Genomic DNA, 22,191 nt, shown 5'->3' on the forward strand with positions numbered 1-22,191 from the left:
CCATTTTTTTAAAAAAGCTCTCTCAGGCTGCTGTGTGGGGTAGAGGCTGGGGCGGGTGCCAGGATGATGGTGGCACGAGCAGGATGGTAGCAGTGGGAGGTGATAGGAAGTGGCCTGGCCTGAGGTGTATCTTTGAGGTAAGACGTACACGACTTGCTAACAGTGTCACGCGTGGGCAAGACAGAGTTGTTTTCCACATGAGAGGCGGGAGTAACTGGGTAGATGTGGGAAGATGAGGAGAAAGGCAGGAAGGGGAGGAGTGGGCAGACCCAGGGCGCCCTCAGGAGCTGCATGGTTCAGGTGCTTGTTTGCTGGCCCTCAGTGACGTACAGCTGGAACTGGAAACCCAGGGCTGGGGGAGATCCTGTGCAGGGAGGGGGAGGGGAAGGGTTACGTGCAGTTAGAGATGAACCCAGGGGGTCCTCGATGTTCAGAGAAGGACCAGTTCAGGAAGGAGGAGGGCAATCAGGAGACGTCAGTGGCACGGAAGCTTAGAGGAAGCTGTAAAAAGGCCAAGGACAACCACCTCAAACACTACTGGGAGATCCAATGAAAGGAAAACAGGAGGCCACTGGATTTGGCAAGCAGAAGCAAGACGTGGCAAGAAAAGAGCGGCCTCCACAAGGAACAGGCTGAAGGACCAAGTGGGGAGGGCTAAACAGAAAAGGAGCAGAACAGAGGCAGCAGCTAGATGGGGGTCAAGACTGAGGGAGAGCCTGTTTTATTTTTAGGATGGGTGAGAGCCTGCTGCAGGCCAATGGGGAGAAGGCAAGAGAGAGTTGCAGGAATGCACGAGAAGCCAGGGGACCCAGAACACGAGGGGCACGAGTCAGGGGAAGGAGCACAAACGCCTCCACTTTGAGGGGAGGAGCGCGATCACAGGTGCAGCTGGCGCTGGAGGACCTGCTGGTGACAGACAAGCCCGACTGCCCAACTTTCACAGGGAAGTGTGAGAGGGAGGCAGTGGCTGGGAAGGGAAAGCGGAAGGGGAGAAGCCGCTGCAGCGCGGACTGCACGTAAGGTGTGGGGAGAGGCTCGGAGTGAAACAGCCGCCGTGTGGTGCCCTGTGGTGACTGCTCTCAGAACCGCTCAGGCTGGGGCGCAGCTGCGCCACCACCTGGCTCGCATTAAAGACCTGCTAGCTTCCTGCGGACTGGGAGGTCCTGCTATCCCAGCAGGGTCTGGAGCCACTCCCAGAGGACCAGGATGTTTTTATATACTTCATACATCTCAACAATACAGACCAAGTTTAAAGGGATGAATGATTTTTTGATTCAGAAGCCAATGAAAAGAGGACCCATGATTTAGACAAGAATTTATTTTCAGGACTACACGTTTACTACAGATTAAAATTTAATATAATTTAATTCACATACAAAGACAACTCTGGAGAACTGACTACCTGGATACAATGTGGCCTGGGGTTAGGTGGAATAATTGAGGGCGTGACACACTCAGGCCTGAGCAGACACCAGCTTGCTCATACCAAAGAAGTAGGATTTCTCTCTTTCGCTCATCACTTCGAAATGCAGCGGCCTCCTGCAGAAGTTGCACTCGGCTGAGGAATGTGGCTTGAGCTCCAGCCCGACTCGCTTCCACGTGGCCAGCAGATTCTCTGTGAGGAGGAACAGCTTTTAAAAATTAAAGGCGGTACATGCCCAAGACAAATGGAAACACATGCCCCCAACAAAAACTTGCACACAAATGTTCACAGCAGCATTATTTTCGTAATAGTCAAAAAGTGGAAATAACCCAAACATCCGTCAGTTGATGGATAAACAAAATGTGGTAGATCTGTGCCAAGGAAGATTATTTGGTAATAAAAAGAAATGAAGTGCTGATTCATGCTACAACATGGCTGAACCTTGAAAGCACTGTGGTGTGAAAGAAGCCAGGCATAAAGGGCCATATATTGTACTATTCCACTTACATAAAATGTAATGTATAGGCAGAAAGTGGATCAGGGCTGATGGCTGACGGGGGCTGGGGATGGGGAGGGGCTGCTAAGGGGTGTGCAGTTTCTCTTTGAGGTGATGAAAATGTTCTGGAATCAGAGTGGTGACAGTTGCACCACATTACCTAAAAACCACTGAATTTCATACGTTGAAAGGGTGGAATTTGCGGTATGTGAATTCCATCTTAATAGGCTGTTATAAAAAAAAAAAAAAAAAAAGAGAAACAAAACCCAACTCTGGCTTTCCTTTACATGCCTTCAGGAAAGAAGTTGCTCCCACATGGCTCCACCGTGTCGGGCTGAACAATCCTAGCAGAGCAGCCCTAAAGGCTCCAGGCAGGGGAAACACCTCGGACAGGGGTGGCGGCTCAGGAGCAGAACGCACCTTTGAGACAGTGGCAACCAGGAGCGGCCCGTTGGTCTCTGCCTTTAGGTGGATGCGGGGGGGGGGGGGGGGGGGGTGGTGGTGAAGGACTGGCTTCTACAGAACTATGAGAATATAAAATGCTGAACAATGACTCGCATCAGAAGGGGTTTGTGTGGAGTTGGTTCAGAGAACAGAGAGAAGTACAGAGCTGAGCTCTGGAGGCCTGGGCAGACTTAGGCCTTCAGAGGCATCTCTCCTGCAACAGCCGTGACCGGGCATCCTTGAGTCACACAGACAGGGGCATGGGAACAGTGAGTGGATTAGCAGCCTCCCTCAGCACTTCCCAAATGACTGCACCCTCCCGAAGTGAACGCAAACGACTAAGTGTCTTTTACAGTTTTATACCATCTGAGAACATTCTGAATTACTTGGAAAAAGAAGAGACAAATCTGAATGACTCTGAATGGCTTCAATTATAGACACTGAAAAGACAGCTTCATGCCACTCTCCCGTGAGGTGCTGGCGGCTCCCTGGCTACTCACCCACGAAGTAGTTCATCATCTGTGGTGTGTGGTGGGGCGTGGGGGCGATGCGCAGCAGCTCCTCCCCCCGGCGCACCGTGGGGTAATTGATCGCTTGGACATAGATGTTATGTCTGCTCATTAGCTCATTACAGACCTCCGTGTTTTTAGCAGCATCTGCAACCTAAGTTTGATGATAACAGAAGGTAAGACCAGAACCGGATGGACCACCTCTTAGCAGACTAGTGACACGCGTGCCCACGTGGCTCAGGCTGGAGCCACGTATGCAAGCCTGGCACAGAGGTAAAGCGCTGCCCAGACACCTGCGACTTAAAGGGTCCAGTGTTGTTCACTACAGACCAGAGAACTGAAACCATATTAGAAGTAAATTTCACACTGATCTCCCACCCAGACTCCGAATGGGGGAAACGGGAGCTTCTGTGACCCCAGTATGACGGTAGTTGGACGTGTGCATCCTGGGGATAAGGCAGCTTTTATACCAGCTCCACTACTCAGATGAATTCAACTGTGACACCAACAGGGCTACCCTTTGTAGCAGGCAAAGCAAGACCCATTTCAAAATTAAATGAATAGAAAGCCATACTTCAAAGCTAGCCAAGCTCAGGCTTCCGGAGCTTTCCAGATACAAGCTCTGTGTTTACCCTGTCAAGGCTAGTGCTCTGGAGGAGGAACCTCTGCTCCAGCCTGCTGGGTTCAAAGGCTTCATTCTCATTGTGAAGTCAACCAAAGGCAGAAACACGGCAGAGGGCCACTGGCTACAGTCCCTTGCCCTGGCAGTCACCCCGCCGCAGCCCAACTTCAGGAAGGCATGAACCAGGACATCTCCTGTTGAGTGCGGAGCCCTGGCCCCCAGCGAGTCCAATCACAGGCCGCTCATTACCCGGACGGGGATGATGTGACTGGGGCAGTGGACGACTGGGAGGCTGGCGTCCATCAGCATCTGCCTCATGAGCTTGACGTTGCGCTGGTGTTGGCGCCGAAGCACCCGGCCCTCGGTGCTCTTCAGGATCCGCACAGACTCCAGCGCTCCAGCCAGCAGCATGGGCGGCAGGGAGGTGGTGAAGATGAAGCCCGCCGCATAGGACCGGATGGTGTCGATCAGGGAACTCGTACTGGCGATGTACCCTCCAACACAGCCAAAGGCTTTGCCTGGGAGGAGACAGGCTCATTTATTACAGCAACTGCCCTAAGTGTGCACAGCCAGGTGCTGCAGAGCCTCAGAGCACTCACTCTTCTCTTCCTCATCTTTATTTGCCCTAAGACTCAAATCAAGCCCATTTCCAAACGGGAAAAAGCTGAGAACGTTATGAAAGGGTCTTGACCAAAGTCACAAGACCAAGCTGGTGTCCAACCAGGATCAAAGCACAGGTCTCCAGACCAGGCCTGGCACCAGCGACTGATCACAGCGTGCCTGAACCCCACGTGCCACCTCCCTTCCCACCCAGGCTGGCTGCATTCCCCCTCGCTCTGCATTGCGCCTGCTCCAGGACAGGGTCTGAGCGGGGGGCTCACTGTGAGAATTACCCCTGAGGCCGGAATGTCACCCAGCTAAGACATTAACTGTTTTGGCAGGGCTGGTATTAATTTCTACTTAAGTAACCACAAAACTCTGACAAGGAGCGTTTGCTGGATAAATATGAAAACTCAGACGCTGTTAGGGTTGATTTAGGGCCGGCCTCATTTTTCAATTCTTGTTAAGTCCCCTTGTATAATCGGTATCTCGGGTTTCAGGATTAATGACTCCAGAAGAGTCCTCCTTGATCTTAACATTATGTTCTGTAATTAACAGTCTTGCTTGAGCCCCACGCACTGCTGGGTTGGTATAATCTCTGACAGTGGAAAATCTCTCTCTCCAGCCCTTTTCATCTCACAGTGACCATACCTTCAAAGAGCCCACGTCATAAGAGCTCTTTACAAGAAAAGGGCTGCTGGAATTAGGACGCATGAACAAGAGCTTTCCTCTTGGCAAGGCTCTGCCCTGCGAGGCCCCAGGCTCTACTGGTCTGCACGACGTTCTCATGCCCCTTCACGGTGCTGAAGGACGCTCTTTTTTGCCTGCCCTTCCTTTACCAACTGCAGGCTGTAAAGTGGCACTTTAGCTAACCACTACATGGTCTCCAGCTGCCTTACTAACTTTTGAAATCCTCAGATTTGTACAGTTGGACTTGCCTGGTGGTGCAATGGTTAAGAATCCGTCTGCCAATGCAGGGGACACGGGTTCGAGCCCTGGTCCGGGAAGATCCCACATGCTGTGGAGCAACTAAGCCCGTGTGCCACAACTACTGAGCCTGCACGCCACAACTACTGAGCCCTCATGCCACAACTACTGAAGCCCGTGTGCCTAGAGCCCGTGCTCTGCAACAAGAGAAGCCACCTCAATGAGAAGCATGCCCACCGCAATGAAGAGTAGCCCCCGCTCGCCGCAACTAGAGAAAGCCTGTGTGCAGCAACAAAGACCCAATGCAGCCAAAAAAAAAAAAAAAAATTGTACAGTTTACATTTTTACCTCATAGACAAAAGAATGTCTACAGTAATTGTTTGTATACAGTTCATTTATCTTCTCCAAGCTGAGGTGGGGTCTATTGTTACCTCCATCATATTGATGAGGAAACTGAGGCATAGAGAAGTTAACCACAAACCCAAGGTCACACAGCTAGTGAGTTATTAAGCATGCAAGATTTACACCCAGCCGGCAGCATGGCTATGGAGTCTGGAAGAGTCTGGAGTTGCTCCAAGAGACACGGCCTCTCTATTGGGAGGAGCAGAGGAAATACAAAGTAGCCAGGTGAACTGGAATGTTCCCACCCGGTAGGCACAGAGCTCAGTGCTTCACAGCACAATGCCTTACCTGCAGCTCTAGAGAAAAGCACTAAAATTCTTCTTTTTTATTTTTTTTTTAACATAAGGGAAAAATCTGACGCACAGAGAGTAAAGGCTGCTGCCACGGCGTATACCTAAAGCCACAACTATGTTTGGAATGAGCTCAGATGGCAACAAATGGTACTTCTATCATGTTAGGCTGTGAGATTTACTTTGATTCTGGGGGCCATGCCATGACTCAAGGGATTCTGATAAGCTGTGCCACCACTCACTGAGGAAAGAAAAACTCACTCAAAAAAGTGACCCAGGCTTTAGATGCTATCAGACCATCTCCTCACCTGACCTGTTAGACCAGTAGTCCTTGGCCTTGTTAGAAGAAGGTAATTTTAGTGCAGATTACAGACTATGCAGAGTGTACATACCAAGTGTTCCAGAAATGATGTCCATTTTTGGCATAACTCCATCCCGATCGCCAATCCCTCCTCCTTGAGCCCCGTACAGCCCAACCGCATGGACCTCATCCACAAAGGTGAGTGCTCCAAACTCGTGGGCCACGTCACACAGCTCTTCCAGTGGGCACACTGCCCCTAGGAGAGACCACAGACCGCGTTGAAGTGCTTGCTATTTCACGAATTTCTGTTTTGGTAAGAGTTACAACACAACAACGTACGTTCTAAGATATTTTTAACATTGGGGAAACCAATTAACTTCCCCCAGTTTCTGGATTACCTTGGGGTTTGGAGCCTAGTAAAAGCCAGAGTAGAATATCTACATTCATCCCAATCTATACAGTGTCCCGCAACTACAAAATCCTGGCAAAGTGAAAAGAAACTACAAAAATGAAATAAATATCACACTTTTAAGAAGTTCAGGCCTTGTTTTCATTTAAGATTTCAGATTGGCCTCTACCTAGACTTACCGTCCATTGAGTGGACGGTTTCAAATGCGACAATCTTGGGGACGGCAGGGTCAGACCTCTGCAGCAGTTCTCGGAGGTGGTTGACATCATTGTGGCGGTAGATGTACTTTGGCACTCGGCTGTTCCAAATCCCTTGGATCATGGAGGCATGGTTCCCAGAATCAGAGTAAATCTCACAGCCTAACAACACAAAAATGCTATTTATTGCCATCTGCACCAAAGACAAATTATTTCCTCGACAGTCAAGGACAACAGACTTTGACCTGAAAATGTTGCTTTGCCCAGTAGGAAAAAGACCCTGTGTGGCAGTTTCTTCCTGGAAAAATAACCAACTAGTGCTTCTCCTCTGAGAAGGCCCATAGGTATAAAATAACCCAGTGGCATGCAACTAATCTGCTTTTAAATCTGGCTGTCTCACTCCAAACTCAATGGAAGATAACTACAGGGCTTGCCATTGCAGGGGACACGGGTTCGATCCCTGGTTTGGGAAGATCCTACATGCTGCGGAGCAGCTAAGCCCGTGTGCCACAACTACTACTGAACCTGTGCTCTAGAGCCTGCATGCCACAACTACTGAGCCCACGTGCCACGACTACTGAAGCCAGCGAGCCACAACTACTGAAGCCCGTGCGCCTAGAGCCCATGCTCCACCATAAGAGAAGCCACCACAATGAGAAGCCTGTGCGCAGCAACGAAGACCCAATGCAGCCAAAAATAAATAATTTTTTTTTTTAAGAAAGAAAGATAATTACACACAACTAAGAGAATTCTCCAAAGGATTTTCTTAGAGTACAAAGCACACTGGAAGCAATTAGCTTAAAGACAAGCCCTGCAAATCTGATTCTTTATCGTTATCATGTTCTACTGGCATTTATAATGTACAGTTAACACTTTATGCTCAGTTCAAGAACAAATGCTTCCAGTTACTATCATAACTCTTGAGTGGTTCGGGTAAGCTTTCTTTGTTGTCAATATTCCTGTTACTACTAAGAAAGCCAGAAAACTCTAAGGCGCCCATGACAGCTTCCTACCTGGCATCATCTTAGCCAGAGTGAAGAGGGTCGAGTCGTTGGCCACAAAGCACGAGGAAAACAGGAGTGCTGCATCTTTCCCGTGGAGGTCAGCCAGCTCCTGCTCCAGGTCCACGTGGAATTTACTAGTTCCAGAAATATTTCTAGTACCCCCTGCTCCAGTACCATGCTGTTTCAAAGTGTCCCTTTAAAAAAAAAAAAGAGCAGACGAAAATAAATCTCATGGTTCTGAATACGATGTGAACATTCCTCCCTCCAGGATCCAGGAGACTGAAACTGATGTTGATGTAGCACCTCTCTCCCTGTGAACCAGAAGTTCACACAAGTTTCAACCCACTTCATCTCTAGACTGGGTGGGAGAAGGTCTCAACACCAGGGTGATGAGGCCTCTAGGGAACATCAAGAGCAAGTGTTAACAATCTTAGTTGAGTTTTAGTTAACTTACTGAGATTTCTTTTCTCTGACAAACATCTTTTTCTCCAATAACACGACCTCAGGCTCTAGAGGGACATCTTGAATGGTGGCTACCTAAACTCTTTGTGAACCAGTCCCGTAATGTTAGGCTATCTCTATTACTAAACCTCAGACTGGGCTCTCTCTAGCAAGCCTGCTTGGAGAGTTTGACCAGCAACTCTCTCAAGTGTTCCTAGCCATGGCAAACCTCCTGAAGGACATGAACGACAGGCTCGACCAGCCCTTTTTTTTTTTTTTAATATTTATTTATTTGGTTGCACTGGGTCTTAGTTGCAGCAAGCAGCCTCCTTAGTTGTCGTGTGTGAACTCTTAGTTACAGCATGCATGTGGGATCTAGTTCCCTAGTTGCAGCATGCATGTGGGATCTAGTTCCCTGACCAGGGACTGAACCCGGGCCCCCTGCACTGGGAGCGTGGAGTCCTAACCACTGTACCACCAGGGCAGTCCCTCTACCATCCAGTGCTGCTCGATTTGTATTTCTCCACCCACAGCCACAAGCCAGGAAGCCTCTGTGCAAGACTTGCCTGTGGAGGGGTAGTAAGTGGACATGTGTAGTCAATGAGCCCAGAAAAAACTCTCACAAAGGGGCTCCACCAACTACTTACACATCAGAGTTTCTCTGAAAGTAACCTGTACATATTTTTAAAGGCTAAGAAGAGCATTTTGCTATGGCACACTCTCAGCTGCTGAATATCCCCCCCCCATAAAAGATCCAATTTCTATAAATCATCAGTGTCTTGCTAAGTCATGCCAGTGACGTGCCAGTGACATCTGAAAACTGAAGGCTACTTACATGACGGCTCCACACACCCGTGGGTGGCAACTCATTCCTAGGTAGTCATTGCTACACCAGACGGACACCTGCTTTTTGGTGACGAGAGAGTCTGAGTAGTCATCTGCCATGGGGAAGAGCTGCGCCCTCCGGTTCACAGTTTTGAAAACTCGATAGGTATGGTCATTTTTTTTCTCGTCAATTTTCTTCTCAAAGAAATGATCATACTGAAAAGTGGAAACAGCTAAAAACCGAACAAAAGATGGTACAGTTTGACGGTTAAAAAGCACATCTAGGCTTTGGTGTAAGACCTAGGTTCCAATCCCAGCTTGGCCATTCAGGAGCAAGGAGATTCTGGACAAACTAACATACTAAGTACTAAGTACTCATCTGGGCAAGTTCCTTGACATCCTTATCTTGAGTCTGTGTATGTCTCAAATGACAATGTCTGACCCCGTGAGCAGACAGTAGATATTAAGAGAGATGAGGCAGGCTATCAATAGGACTGGCATTCACTATAGCCAAGAGCATCTACTTGCATCAAGCAAGAGACATGGCTTTTAATCCACAACTCACCATGCAATTATACGTTTAATCTGATGTATGTTTAAGTTATAAACTCTCCTGCATCAGGCAAATAACAAGAAGACTCACATTTTGGCAAGTTATCTTGAAGAAGGTGGGACACTCCTTCTGGTCGTTGCTTTCGCATGATGTCCTGAAAGTTCTTCAGCAAACCACTCAGCTCCCCTCCATCGGTCTTCACACTAATCACACTGGGATTCACTGAGGTTTGGGCAACCTCTGTAACAAAAGTAACAAGAGGCAAAGGGGACCAATGTTCTATTCTGAGTCTACAATACCTTCCAGACATACTGTTGAAAATGGCTTACTGCCTAGTTCACAAAAATAGCCCATCATAACGAAAGTGAGATGTAACTGAGTGTATGAAGCTTTTCTTCTTCTTTAGTTACTGTTTGGTTTTGTTTTCAGAGCTACCGGTCAGCTTTGAGGAACATTAAAGTCCAAAGCTTTTTTTTTCTGGCTGGTTTGCCTTCCCCATCACACCCCCCCTACCCTGATTTTCTTCACAGAAAACAATTTCAGCCACTTGTATCATTTCTGCTGGGGAGAATTTCTGGGGACCTTATGTGTTCCATGGATACAGCCACAAGTGGAATTAAGGTTGCCACTCAATGACCACCACTAAGACACACAGCTTGGGAGTCCTAAAACTAGCACTTACTGCAGTAACACTGTTTTTTACCTTTTATCCAACCAAATGGCGGGAAAGAAACAAAGGGCAACTGGTAATAGTTTATGCCTGAGGGGTATTTTCAGAAATTAAAGAATTACTGTAAAAGCTGGTTACATCCTACACACACACACAGAAAAAGAACTCCCACATTTTGCCATACAGTCCTCTATCTTGATGACCTTCCTCCTCGGCCCTAAAACAGGAAGGTGCTGACACAAATACTACCCTAATAATAGTTCACACATAAATCTGAGGGTCTGAAAGAGCCACAGAACCTCTTCGCTCTTCTGATGGCTCATGTCATCTGTTTACCTTCCCTCACGGCATGCATTTCCTGCACATCCTCCTGAAGCTCTAGGCTGGCTTTGCAGAAGACGCTGCTGCCGCCCTGGCTCATCTGGGCTGCCAGGAAAGGGCATTTGCTCGCACTGCCCTGGCTCGCGGCAAGGGCGGCGTGTCCAGACGGAAGCTGCGTGCCATCTGGAGGCTGCTGGGACCCATCAGGAGCCTGCTGCACCTTGGCTTCGGCCGTGTTGTCCTCTGAGGGGGGAAATGTTAAAACGGAAGCATCAGATCTGGTTGCACGGCACACAGAAGCCCACTTGTTTCTTTCTCTTGTTGCCTCAAAGACAAACCTTATACTTACTCTATCCCATGATCCAAAGACAAGTTTATTCTTATTAGGTTCTGCTAAATCAACTGTTTTCTCATCTGCCTCACTGGACACAATGTTCCTGTGAAGAGTTAACCGGCACAGTTCACCTACCTCTCAAACCCATAGTATTTCTCACTTATAAATCCCCAAAGTAGTATTTTCTAGTTCTAGACAGCCCAGCATTCTTGAGTTGAATTATTTCCAGTAAATCTACCCCAAGTACACTCAGCATATTTCATGCGAGGACACACTCTTGAAGGTAACTGGAAGTGGTCATACGGTTTTTTTCTCTGCTAATATCTTCTAAACAGATTCTTGACAAAAAAAAGCTTGCCATTGCTTAACAGATAAACTACCAGTTTTCTCTAAATGCCTCAAAGAAGTTCATGACTTAATGCAGTTGGCTGGTAAGCTTCTAGACTTCCCTCTCCCCTTGAGCAAATGCATTCATCTTCCTTCCAGAGAAGTCTTTCTTCATCATTCTGGAATCCTCCTGTGAGTCATAGGCTAGGCTCTCCTACAACTTGGGCAGTGTCTCAATACAGTTTGTATTAAAATCTATAAAGGAAAGCAAAAAAATTGCCTTGGGGAATTCCCCAGCAGTTCAGTTGTTAGGACTCCACCCTTCCACTGCAGGGGGCAGCGGTTCAATCCCTGGTGTGGGAACTAAGATCCCGCATGCTGTGCGGCGAAAAAATAAAATTAAAAAAAAACCTGCTTTCAAGTTCATTTCACTCACTATAAAAGTCAGTAAATACATATTCATTGTAGGAAGTCTAGAAAAATAGAGTTCTATTATTCAAAACATAACCATTGCAGACAACTTGGCATATTATCTTTCTTTACCCCTTATGTGTAGATTTAGAAAAAGTTGTACTTATTCTGTATATGCTTGTTTATTCTGCCCTTTTCATTATAAAGATCTACATAAGCTAGTAAATAGTTTGTGAATATCATTTGTGATGGATGCATGGCAGTCTATCAAGTGGATAAGTCACATTTTACTCAACCAGGAACAGAAGAGGAATCTACTGCTAGGGACAGAATAGTAAAAAACATAACTAACTCCTAAACAATGGTAAAGAGGAAAAGGAATCCTAGAAAGGATTAAATCCTTTCTAGTAAAAAACATTCTTTTCTTACAAGTCCACATCCAGAGAACACACCTAACAGAGCCTGTAAGGTAAATTATTCCCTAGAATTAAGTGGTATCTGAAAAGCTTCATTCTTTCCTGGCAAAGACAGACCAAAACCAAATCTCTGATGTCTTTATTAAAAGCAAAATTTAAAAATTCATATACAAAATAAAGATACATGTGTTAAGGGAATTCCCTGGTGGTCCAGTAGTTAGGACTCAGCACTTCCACTGCAGGGGGCTTGGGTTTGATCCCTGGTCGGGGAACTAAAATCCCGCAAGCCGTGCCAAAAAAAAAAAAAAGATACATGTGTCAAAAAAAATCACTACTTTAACAAATTTTGTATGATTCCACTTATGTGAGGTTTCTAGAGTAGTCAAATTCATAGAGAGAAAGTAGAATAATGTTTGCTAGGATCTGGGGGAGGAGGATGGGGAGTTAGTATTTAGTTGGCTCAGAGTTTCAGTTTGGGACAATGAAAAGAGTTCTGGACACTGGATGGTGGTGATGGCTGCAGAACAATATGAATGTACTTAATACCACTGTACACTTAAAAATGGTTGAGATGGTAAGTTTTATGTTATATGCATTTTGCCACAGTAAAAAACATAATTAAAAAAAGAGAAAACTAGCATCCGTGCATTTAGTTGGAGCCGTGTGACGAGTTCTGGCCAATGGATGTTGTGTGTTGCTTCCTGGCTAAAATATCCGAGAGCTGGTGGGCTGAGTATTTGATGATATTAGGAAATTGCATCATTTTTTAGGTGTGATAATGGTATTGTGATGGTGCTTTTAGAAAGAACTCATAGGGACTTCCCTGGTGGTCCAGTGGTTAAGAATCCGCACTTCCACTGGTTCGATCCCTGGTTAAGGAACTAGGATCCCACATGCCACGTGGTGTGCCCCCGCCCGCAAAAAAAAGAAAAGTCATATCTTTTAAAGGTGCATACTGATATTTACAGAGGAAATTTCTGGAATCAGTTTCAAGTTAATCCAGTGGGAGCAGGCGGGGTGAATGGGGACACAAGTGAAGCAAAATTGGCCCTGGATTGATTGTTGTTGTTCATAATTGAAATTTACTGTTATGAAAAGTTTTAAAAAGATGAGCTGGTTTGAGACCCTCTCACTTTCCCCTTATGCAATAGTGACCCAAAAGCCACCTATTTCAGAGTTAAAGCTGTAGGACAGCAGAGTGTGGAGCCCCAGGTCACTGCTTAGAACAGAATTGCCCTGATGACCCAAAGTGGACCTTGCGTGAACAAGACAGAAATCTTTATGTGTTAAGCCCTGAGATTTGGGGGTTGCTTGATACCTCAGTGTAGCCTAACCTAACTGAAAAACTCACAGGTAGAGTTGACTTTGAAGATGGTTTAGCCTGGAATAGCCTATGTGGTCTGGAGCCAGACAAAGAGATAAGGTATGATAAGTGACTGCATAAGAAACTACCAGGAATTTGGGAAGGCATAGCACAGAAAGGAATTGAGGGCAAAAGGCACAGGTCAGGCAACATAGCAAAGGCAAGGAAAAAAAAAAAAAAGAAGAAAAAAAATCACAACTTTAAAAGCTACAAGCTTCTACATTCCAACTTTACATATAGATTCTAACTTTACATTTACATGAACGAGGAACTGACAACTCACAAACTCCAACAGACACTGACATGCAATCCACAAGGTGGAATGCTGGCCACTGTTTCACCTTTAAAGATGTGAAAACTAAAACTGCCTACTTTGTGGGGTTAGGATGACAATTCCATGAGATAATCTATGCAGAGAACTGACCCTGGCACCAAGTAACCGCCTCGCGTGACCCTCATCAGCACTGTGCGTGAGAATTGCTTCCAGGGTCTTGTAATGAATGCAAACATCACCACTCTCTACTTCATTGCTAAGGACACTTACTCTCGTTGGCCGGAGGGGTTTCTTTGACCTGCTGGCAGAGTACTGCTGAAGCGGACAGGGCCCGAGGGGCTGGCTTGGCCCCAACTTCCATCATCTTAGGGCAGTTTTGGGCATAGAACAATAGAGATTTGCCTGCCTTCTGCAGAAAGGCCTGAGGCACTCGGGATAAGAATGGGCAGCGGCGAACAACAGTCTCCATGTCCCGGAGGTGCACTGATCCTGTACAAAGATGAGGAGTGATACCAACACTTGTTAATAATCACGCAAATACCACTCCAAGGTCACTGGGTTCAGGTGTCACCTGAAATTTATAGCAAGGGTACTGTGGGATACTAACAAGTCTCACTCAAAAATGTCTAAGGACAGCACTGATGAGGGACTCAACTAAGAAGTGGTGACCACACTCTACCCAGATCACCTTCATTCCCCAGCTCCATACAAAGGCACCTGCAAAACTACTTTACCAAATATGGTAAATACTGATGATCAATAACCAAGGGGGTGGGACAGGAGGGATAAGTCAGGAACAGGTTTAGGAGGTCAGAGGCTCCTTGAGGAAGATACACAGTGCAGAAGTGCAGATAACACACCTTGGCACCCACCCAGGTGAAGAAGTGAGGCCAGGGAAGAAGCCACTGTCATCCATCAAGGCAGAGAAGACTCTTAGGGATCCTGATCTTCTCCGGGTCCCTACACTCCCAGACCCCAAGAAGGCATCCAGTCCGGCCCTGGGTTCCTGAGGCCAGGATTTCCCCGAGGTTATGCCCCTACAGCTCCGTGAACTGGGCATAACTGAGAAAGGAGGGGGCATAAAGAAGGCCAGGGATACGAGGGGAAGCGCTGCTGGGGCTAACTGGGAAGAGACAAGGGCTAAAAAATGAGGGCCGTGGGTCTGGTGGAAAGTGGTGGTCCTGGGCAGGGGAGGTCTGTGGTTACCCGGGGCGTCGAGAGCTCGAGAATAACGGGAGGTGTCTAAGAAGGGAATTCGAAAGCGGTCAATTAAACGGGGAACGCCGTGAGGGGGCCGATCAGGTAGAAGATCGGGCATATGAAAGTTGACCCCGAGGCGGCGGGTGATTGGAGCGGTGGGGGATGGGGTCCCAATGGCCGGAGTAGCGGGGCGCAGGCAAGCAGGACACGCGGGGGTTGTCCCCGGCCGCGCCGCATCCAGAGCGCGGGGCCCTCACCTGCGCGGGAGACTCGGCGGAGGCGGCGTAGGCGGCGTCGGCGGCGTCGGCGGCGTGTACCCAAACAAGGGTAGAAACAAACCCTTGCCCTTATCCGCGAGAATCCTCAGGCCGCGAACCCAGTCGTCCTAATATACACAGATAGACAGCTGCGCATGCGCCATGGGCCGGGGCGTCCTCCGCGCAGGCGTGCCGCGGGGCACTCCAGAAGTTGGAAGGGCGGGGCGGGGCGTAAAGGCACTCTTCCTTAGGCTCGGTTTGTGCTGGTGGGACCTGGGCTTACCGGGACGGCCTGCTGGGAGGACGAAGAACAAGGCTGGGGACGGATGACTTCATGCTGCACCACCTTGCCGCTTCCCCTAACTACCCTATGCTTCAGAATCCTTTGTGGAGCATAAAAGGGCAGAGTCGGAGGGGAAGCGCCTCTAGGGTAACCAGGGGGTTATAGGGCTGCAAAAACGGGTGCCTTGGATATAGAGGAGGGAGGGGAAACGAGGAGTTCCGGACCAGGGTCTTAAGCAGGATCTGACCCACCCGGGGCTTTTTTTCATGGCGGAGGGCTTCCCGGAGGAGGTGGGGCTGGATTGACCAAGGATGGAGTGGTCCTGGGGGTGATGACCAGGGAGCTGGAGGGAGGGATCCGTAGTGAGGAGGACGAGGAGAAGCAGACGGAGACCCAGCCGTGGCATTTTTCTGGTCCGAAATAAAGGGACTTAACCTGATGCAGAGAAGGAGCACAAGGAACAGGGCTGGATGGAACCCACACACTACACACTGGGTGGGAGGTGAGGGTGGAGGCATGGGACCTGACACATAGTTGGGGGTTGACATATATTAATTATTACTATTATTACTTTTTTTTTTTTTGCGGTACGCGGGCCTCTTATTGTTGTGGCCTCTCCCGTTGCAGAGCACAGGCTTCGGAAGCGCAGGGTCAGCGGCCATGGCTCACGGGCCCAGCCGCTCTGCGGCATGTGGGATCTTCCCGGACCGGGGCACGAACCCGTGTCCGCTGCATCGGCAGGCAGACTCTCAACCACTGCGCCACCAGGGAAGCCCAATTATTATTTTTATTTTCCATTGTGGGCTGTCCAAAGTCCCTGCTGGCCACCCTGGCTGGGCACCAGCTGGGTGACTCAGTACTCTCTCCCAAAGTTCAGAGTTGCCCTCACCTCCTTTGAGTCTCCCCTAGACCACACCTGTGGAGTACAGCTTGGCAAACCCCTCTCAGGAACGCCAGCCTGGCCTCCTTGCTCCACACCCTTCCCAGCTTAACTTGGGCTTGGTTGGGCTGGGCCCGTGCCAGGCTCAGAGTTGCCCTCCTCCACTCTTCAGGAAAGGACCACCCAGGTTGCTTCCTCCTCAGCTGGGCATTAATAAGAGGGACAAAGTCTAGAGTGATGGTGACCAAGGTGTGTCCAGGTATTTCCCAATTCCCTCTCTTTGAATCTCCAGCCAGCTGCAAGGCAGGTGAGACGAGTCTCCACCTGAAGAGGAGGCACCTGGGTCTGGAGTGGCACTGGGACCATTCCAGGGGTCCAGGATGAGGACTTTGCCTGGGAACCCAAAGTTCAGCTCTGCCCCGTCCTGCTGAGGGGCCCTGGGCAGTGCCCAACAGCCAGAGAGAGGGTAAGAGAAAAGGTCAGACCCAAGTGCAGCCAAAACAGGGTAAAGATGGTATTGAGTGCTTTGTCCATCTCTGGGCCTCACTTTTCCTTATCTGAGCAATGGGATCATAATCCCTGTTCTGCCCGCGTCGCAGAGCTGTTTGAGTGATCAGAGGCAAAGCAGAAGCAGAAAGAACTGGACATCGGAGCTGGACATGGGTTCTAACCCCGGCTCAATCTTATTTGGTCTTAGGTAGGCTACAATCTCTCTAAGGCTCCATTTCCTCATTGTAAAGCTCTCCCAGCCTTGCCACTTGTGGTTGGCAGAGGGTCAAGTGAAGTCATGGATTTCAGAGGCTTATTGTTTAAACCAATAAGTTTCTAGTCCTCTGGGAGTTTCCTGTTTAATAGAGGGAAAGGTTGGGAAACAAAGCAGATCCACCCGGAAAGTAAAATAGGATGTTGTAAATAATTCCAGAGGGAGGAGGAGGCTATTGGGTTGGCCCAAAAGTTCGTTAGGGTTTTTCCGTAAGATGTTATGGGAAACCCAAACGAACTATTGGGCCAACCCAATATTACTTCAACACAAGCTGAAGGAGAGGGGAATCCCAACCGCAAGGAAGGCTTCCAGAAGAGAGGTACTGGCTGGAAGGGTGGGTCTATATGGGACTGGGAGACTGGTGGGCGAGTCATTGAATGGGAAAGGCCCAGTTCTGTCCTGGAGGGCAGGGTGACTCAGTTTGAATAGCTTGGCTGCAGGGGTGCAGCTAGGATGTAGGGCTAGGAAGTCAGACCAGAAAAGCCAAAAGAGAGCCACAGAGCTTCCCAGTGTTAGGTCTCAAAGAACCACCAGCAGGGCACTGGTCAAAATTCATATTCCTGGGCCATGCCCCTTTGATTCTGACCCAGGAATCTGCATTTTAACCAGGCTCCCTCCTGGTAATGCAGGGGTAGGGTATATTGGGGCCACATTTTGGGAAATGCTGCCTGAGTGGTTTCCAGTTTGAGACCTTGCTTGAAGGGCAAAGGCTAAAGCCATGAATTCTAATCTTGACTGTGCTACTTTCTGATTCTGCGATCTTGGGCAAATTACCCCATGCCCTAAGCCTCAGATTTTGCATCTGTGACGTGGGAGTGCCCCTCCTGCCTCAGTGATGAGTCTGGGTGGGCCCCATTCTGGCAAAGTTGTCGTCCCTCTCCTGGGTTTAGCATTCTTACTCCCCTCTCCCTCCCCCGTGATTTTTCCTTCCCTCTCTTTTCTCTCCCTCAATCCTGTCTTGCCTCCCTCCCCAGAGCTGCGATATAAACTCATCTTATCACCCTGGCCCTGGGCAGGGGAGCCCAAGCCTCCGGAGTTCAGGCAAGGTCAGGCTCCGTTCTGGGGATGATGCTGGGATCTGGCCTCCCTGACTTTCTCCTTCCTCCCCACTCTCTGCCCCGTCTGCGTCATCTTCACCCTCAGGGGCTGCTGCGTACAGCATCTGCCCAGAGATCAAGGCAAAAGAAAAACGTTGACGCTAGCCCCAGGATTCATCCTTTTCCACTCTGGGTTCCAGGAACTATTTTTAGCAGTGCCCCTCTATAAGGATCACAAAGCCCAGGGACCTTGAGCAAGCTTACTGCTTTCCTCTGGGCCTCATTTTCCACATCTGCCAGCCAGCTGAGAAATCTTGCTAGCCTTCACCTCGAGGAGACCCGAATGGACATGAGACAGTTTTAGAGACAGACAAAACCTCCAGCCTGTGCTGCTCATGGTCAGTGTGGCCTTGGCCTTGGCCCAGCAATGCTCCTTGGGGTGTCAGTCCCTGTCTGAATAGTGGTGGGTGAGGGGCCAGCTTTGCAGAGTGGCTAGAGTTTCTAGAAACAGCTCAGGTCTGCCCTGAGGGTTGGAAACATGAGCTCCAGGGTTTACAGTGATAGGGCCCGGGAGTTATGATAGGAATTTGGGGATTGGGCGGGGCAAGAGGGTTCTGAGGCCCCCAACACCTGCCTTATGCTGGCCCTGCCTTTGGAACCCTCTCGGGCTCTGGCCTAGCTGGGGCAGGCCTGGGCCTGTGTTTGTGAAGCCATCTACAGGTCAAGGGGTGGACTCCGATTGACTAGTCGGGGAAAGAGGCCAGAGTGGAGCAAAGCCATCAAATGCTCCAGGAAGCAGGTCTGGGGTGGTACACAAGGAACAGCACGCCACCCTCTTGCCAAATGAGAGCAGGAAATGCCCCCAGAGCAACGACTATCCTTCCAGAGAGCCCCAGAGGGCCCTGGAACCTAGCCTTCTAGTCTACCACCCACAGACTGTGGCCCAGATGTGTTCTGTTTGACCCACACGGTGCTTTTATTTTTTTAATTAATTAATTTATTTGGTTGCACCAGGTCTTAGTTGCGGCAGGCAGGCTCCTTGGTTGTGGCATGCGAACTCTTAGTTGCGGCATGCATGTGGGATCTAGTTCCCTGACCAGGGATCAAACCCGGGGCCCCTGCATTGGGAGCGTGGAGTCTTATCCATTGCACCACCATGGAAGTCCCCACACAGTGCTTTTAAACATGTGGATTAGTTGTCAAGATTTTGCAGTCAGGAGATTGTTAAATTGAAACTCAGATTTCCAGCTTCTCTTGAGGACCTGGAGCCCCTGGGCTGGCCCAGGCAGGACGTGCTCTCTCCACTTCTCCACCAGCGCTCCCTTCAGTGGGTCCCCAACCCTGTGGACATGTGATGTCCAAGCAGTGACAACTGTCTGGCCTTGCAGACCTCTGAGTGTGTGTCTGTAGCCCTAACCCATTTTAGAGCCGGGATGACTAAGACCCAGAGAGGGGAGAGGACTTGCTCAAGGCCACACAGCAAGTGAGGTTTGTGCTGCAAAGGGATCCAGGTGTCCTGCTTTCTAGACCACACACTAGGCTGTTTTGCCCTCAGCCTCTGGAGGAGGGTTGCGGGGTGAGGGGAAGAATCAGGCTGGCCCAGAAGTGGGTTCCCCAGTGCTTGTCCTCACCCCCAGCCCCTGCCTGCAGGTCAGGTCAGAGCAGGCCCCCTGAGGTGATGGAGTGGCGATGGGGGGTGAAGGGAGCAGGCTAAGCCTGCCTCCTCCAGCTGGTGCTGGGTGCACAGTGTGAAGGAGCCTCGCTCCCTGCCCTGGGCTGCTGGGGAGGCACCCCAGGAAAGGAACCATTACAGGCTGTGACCAGTGTGGGCAAGGGGCCTGGGATGGACAGTGGTGGGGAGGGGGGACCCACCTTGGAACTGGGACCTGGTATCAATGAGATACCACCTCTGATGGAGCAGCCAGGCTGAGGGGCCCTCTGGGGAGGCTAGAGGAGCCTGGTGCGGAGGAGGGACTTAGGGGGCCAGGGAGGCTGGAGGCAAGAGGGAGAAGGACGAGGTATGTGGCAGAGGGGAGGGCGGGGGTCAGAGTCCCAACCAACCATTGCCAGAATCCCACTGTTATCAACACTGCGATTATCAACCAAGGCAAGGGACTTCATTTCTCTCTGGCCCTGGAGGCATTTAAAAGCCTACCCAGCACACATTCTGACCAGAAGATGTGGGAGCTGGAAAAAGGAAGGGAGGATGGGGGAGAGAGTGAGCGAGGCTCAGCGAAGTGGTGCTGGGTGGACAGGCGTAAAAAGAAGGCCAGGGAGGATGATACTATGATGAACAAGTATGGCAACAAGTAACAGCTCTATTCAGATGTTTGGCAACAGCTCTATTCAGATGTTTGGCCTGGTCCTGGCGAAGCAGCCCTCTAGCCCCGAAGCAGACCTCTAGGTCTGTGTAATGATTAACCACATACGTTGGACAGAAGTTCAAAATGGTTAAGTGACTTGCCCAAGGTCACACAGCCAGCAGGTGGAGAACATGGCTGACCTGCTGGCCTTCTGCCTCTGATCTAGTGCTCCACCCCGGGGAGATTAAGGAAGCTGGGAGGAATGAGGCTGGGACTGTGTCTAAGGGTTTCAGGTCTCAGTGGAAGCTTTTCTCTACCTCTGGGTGTTGGTCCAGTTAGGGTGGGCACATGGCAGTGACCAGCCAAGGAGCCAGCCAGCTGGACCCTTAGGGGAAATCACCCACTTCCAGGAACGTCTGGGCAACCAGCCACAGCGTCAGGAGGCGAGACTTCTTTCTGACCCCACATGCTGGCGACACTGTGCTCCCTCTCTGTGCCCTGCACGTGGGTCAGAGGCTCTGGACTTCGTTGCCTGGCATGGGAGATCACAGCCTGCTGGAGTCCACCTTCTGCCCCCCTCCTCCTTGGGGGGCCCGGGGACTGTAGGTTCTCTGCCCTACACTCTAGAACCCATCCCTCATGGGGTGGAGCAACACTCCTCTGCCTCCTTTCCCTGTTCCCACGCCATTCTGTCCTTTCTCAGTACTAACAGTAATTCCCTAATACCACCCACTGCCCTATTGATTTCTGTCCCTACCATAGACATGGTCCCATGCACTTCTGTGCATTTTCCTATCTGATCCTCACACGCCCCGTGTGGAGTAGCCACCCGCAGCCCTGTCCTCAGAGTGGAGCCGACTCTGGCTCGTGTTCACCTCCCAGCTCCATCCCTCTGTGCTCCTTAGCCTTAAGCGTGTGGCACAGCCTCTCTGAGCTTCAATTTCCTCATGCGCAAAAGGAAATAATGCGTTCTGTGTTGGTTAAATGTTATGTGTCAACTTGGCTAGGCGATGTTGCCTATTGTTTGTTTAAACACTGGTCTGGATGTGGCTGTGAAGGTATTTTGTACATGCGATTAACATCTGTAATTTAAGTAAAGGAGGTTATCCTTGATAATGTGGGTGGGCCTCATACAGTCAGCTGAAGGCCTTAAGAGCAAAACCTGAGGTTTCCTGGAGAAGGACTTCTGCTCCAAGCTGTAATATAGAAATTCTGCCTGAGTTTCCAGCCTCCTGGCCTGCCGTACAAATTTCAGATTTGCCAGCCTCCACAATCATATGAGCCAATTCCTTAAAATGAAATAAATCTCTCTCTCTCCATATATGCTAAATATATATCTTATTGGTTCTGTCTCTTTGGAGACCCCTGACTGGGATACTTTCTATGGACAAGGTTGATACGAGGACTCCCTGAGACCCTGCCTCCATGCTTGGGGAGGGACCAGCCTCTGGAAACGGTATGCAGTTAGTATCAGCTGTTGGATACAGATGAGGGAACGGAGGCTTGGAGAAGTGACTTGTCCAAAGTTTCAGAGCTGGAGTCAAGATTAGAGCCAGGCCTGCCTTCCTGCCTCTCCCAATATGTCCTTGCCCTGTCACCCACCTCATTGCCCAAGGGGCTGCTGGTGGCTGCCTCGCTCCAGGGGTTCCCTTTGGGTTTAATTAAAGCCCTCAAGCTCTGGTCGGGGGTGAGACCAGAGGCACTGTTGGGGCCTGGCGGGTACTGAGTTAACTGATTCTTGTGCAAGACTAACAGGTTTGTGACATGTCAACATTCACCAGCCCTAAAACTGTGGTGACTGTGCTGTGGCTTTTAGAGTCATCGTGAGTGAAATCAACCAGGAGAGATGGCTTCCCTTCACCTTAGGGAAGCCTTCTCAGCCCCGCTCTGCACTCTGCAGACCTTGCAA

General features: G+C 49.6%; 1 protein-coding gene across 2 annotated transcripts; it reads right to left on the bottom strand.

The window, feature by feature from the left end:
- Positions 1 to 1,313: 1,313 nt before the first annotated feature.
- ALAS1 (5'-aminolevulinate synthase 1) lies at positions 1,314 to 15,097 on the bottom strand. Of its 2 annotated transcripts, XM_082847780.1 has the most exons (11): positions 15,017 to 15,097; positions 13,830 to 14,048; positions 10,450 to 10,677; positions 9,534 to 9,683; positions 8,901 to 9,123; positions 7,634 to 7,818; positions 6,603 to 6,782; positions 6,106 to 6,270; positions 3,744 to 4,012; positions 2,864 to 3,026; positions 1,314 to 1,615 (listed from the first exon to the last, which is right to left on the bottom strand). In XM_082847780.1, the coding sequence occupies exons 2-11, from the start codon at positions 14,026 to 14,028 to the stop codon at positions 1,455 to 1,457; spliced, it is 1,923 nt and encodes a 640-aa protein (XP_082703906.1). In that variant the 5' UTR covers positions 14,029 to 14,048; positions 15,017 to 15,097; the 3' UTR covers positions 1,314 to 1,454. The 2 variants fall into 2 exon arrangements, with proteins under 2 accessions (XP_082703906.1, XP_082703907.1); XM_082847781.1 differs by lacking the exons at positions 13,830 to 14,048; positions 15,017 to 15,097 and adding an exon at positions 10,784 to 11,000.
- Positions 15,098 to 22,191: the final 7,094 nt, after the last annotated feature.

The sequence above is a fragment of the Leucopleurus acutus genome, assembly GCF_964270905.1.
Source record: "Leucopleurus acutus genome assembly, chromosome: 10".
Lineage (NCBI taxonomy): Eukaryota > Metazoa > Chordata > Mammalia > Artiodactyla > Delphinidae > Leucopleurus > Leucopleurus acutus.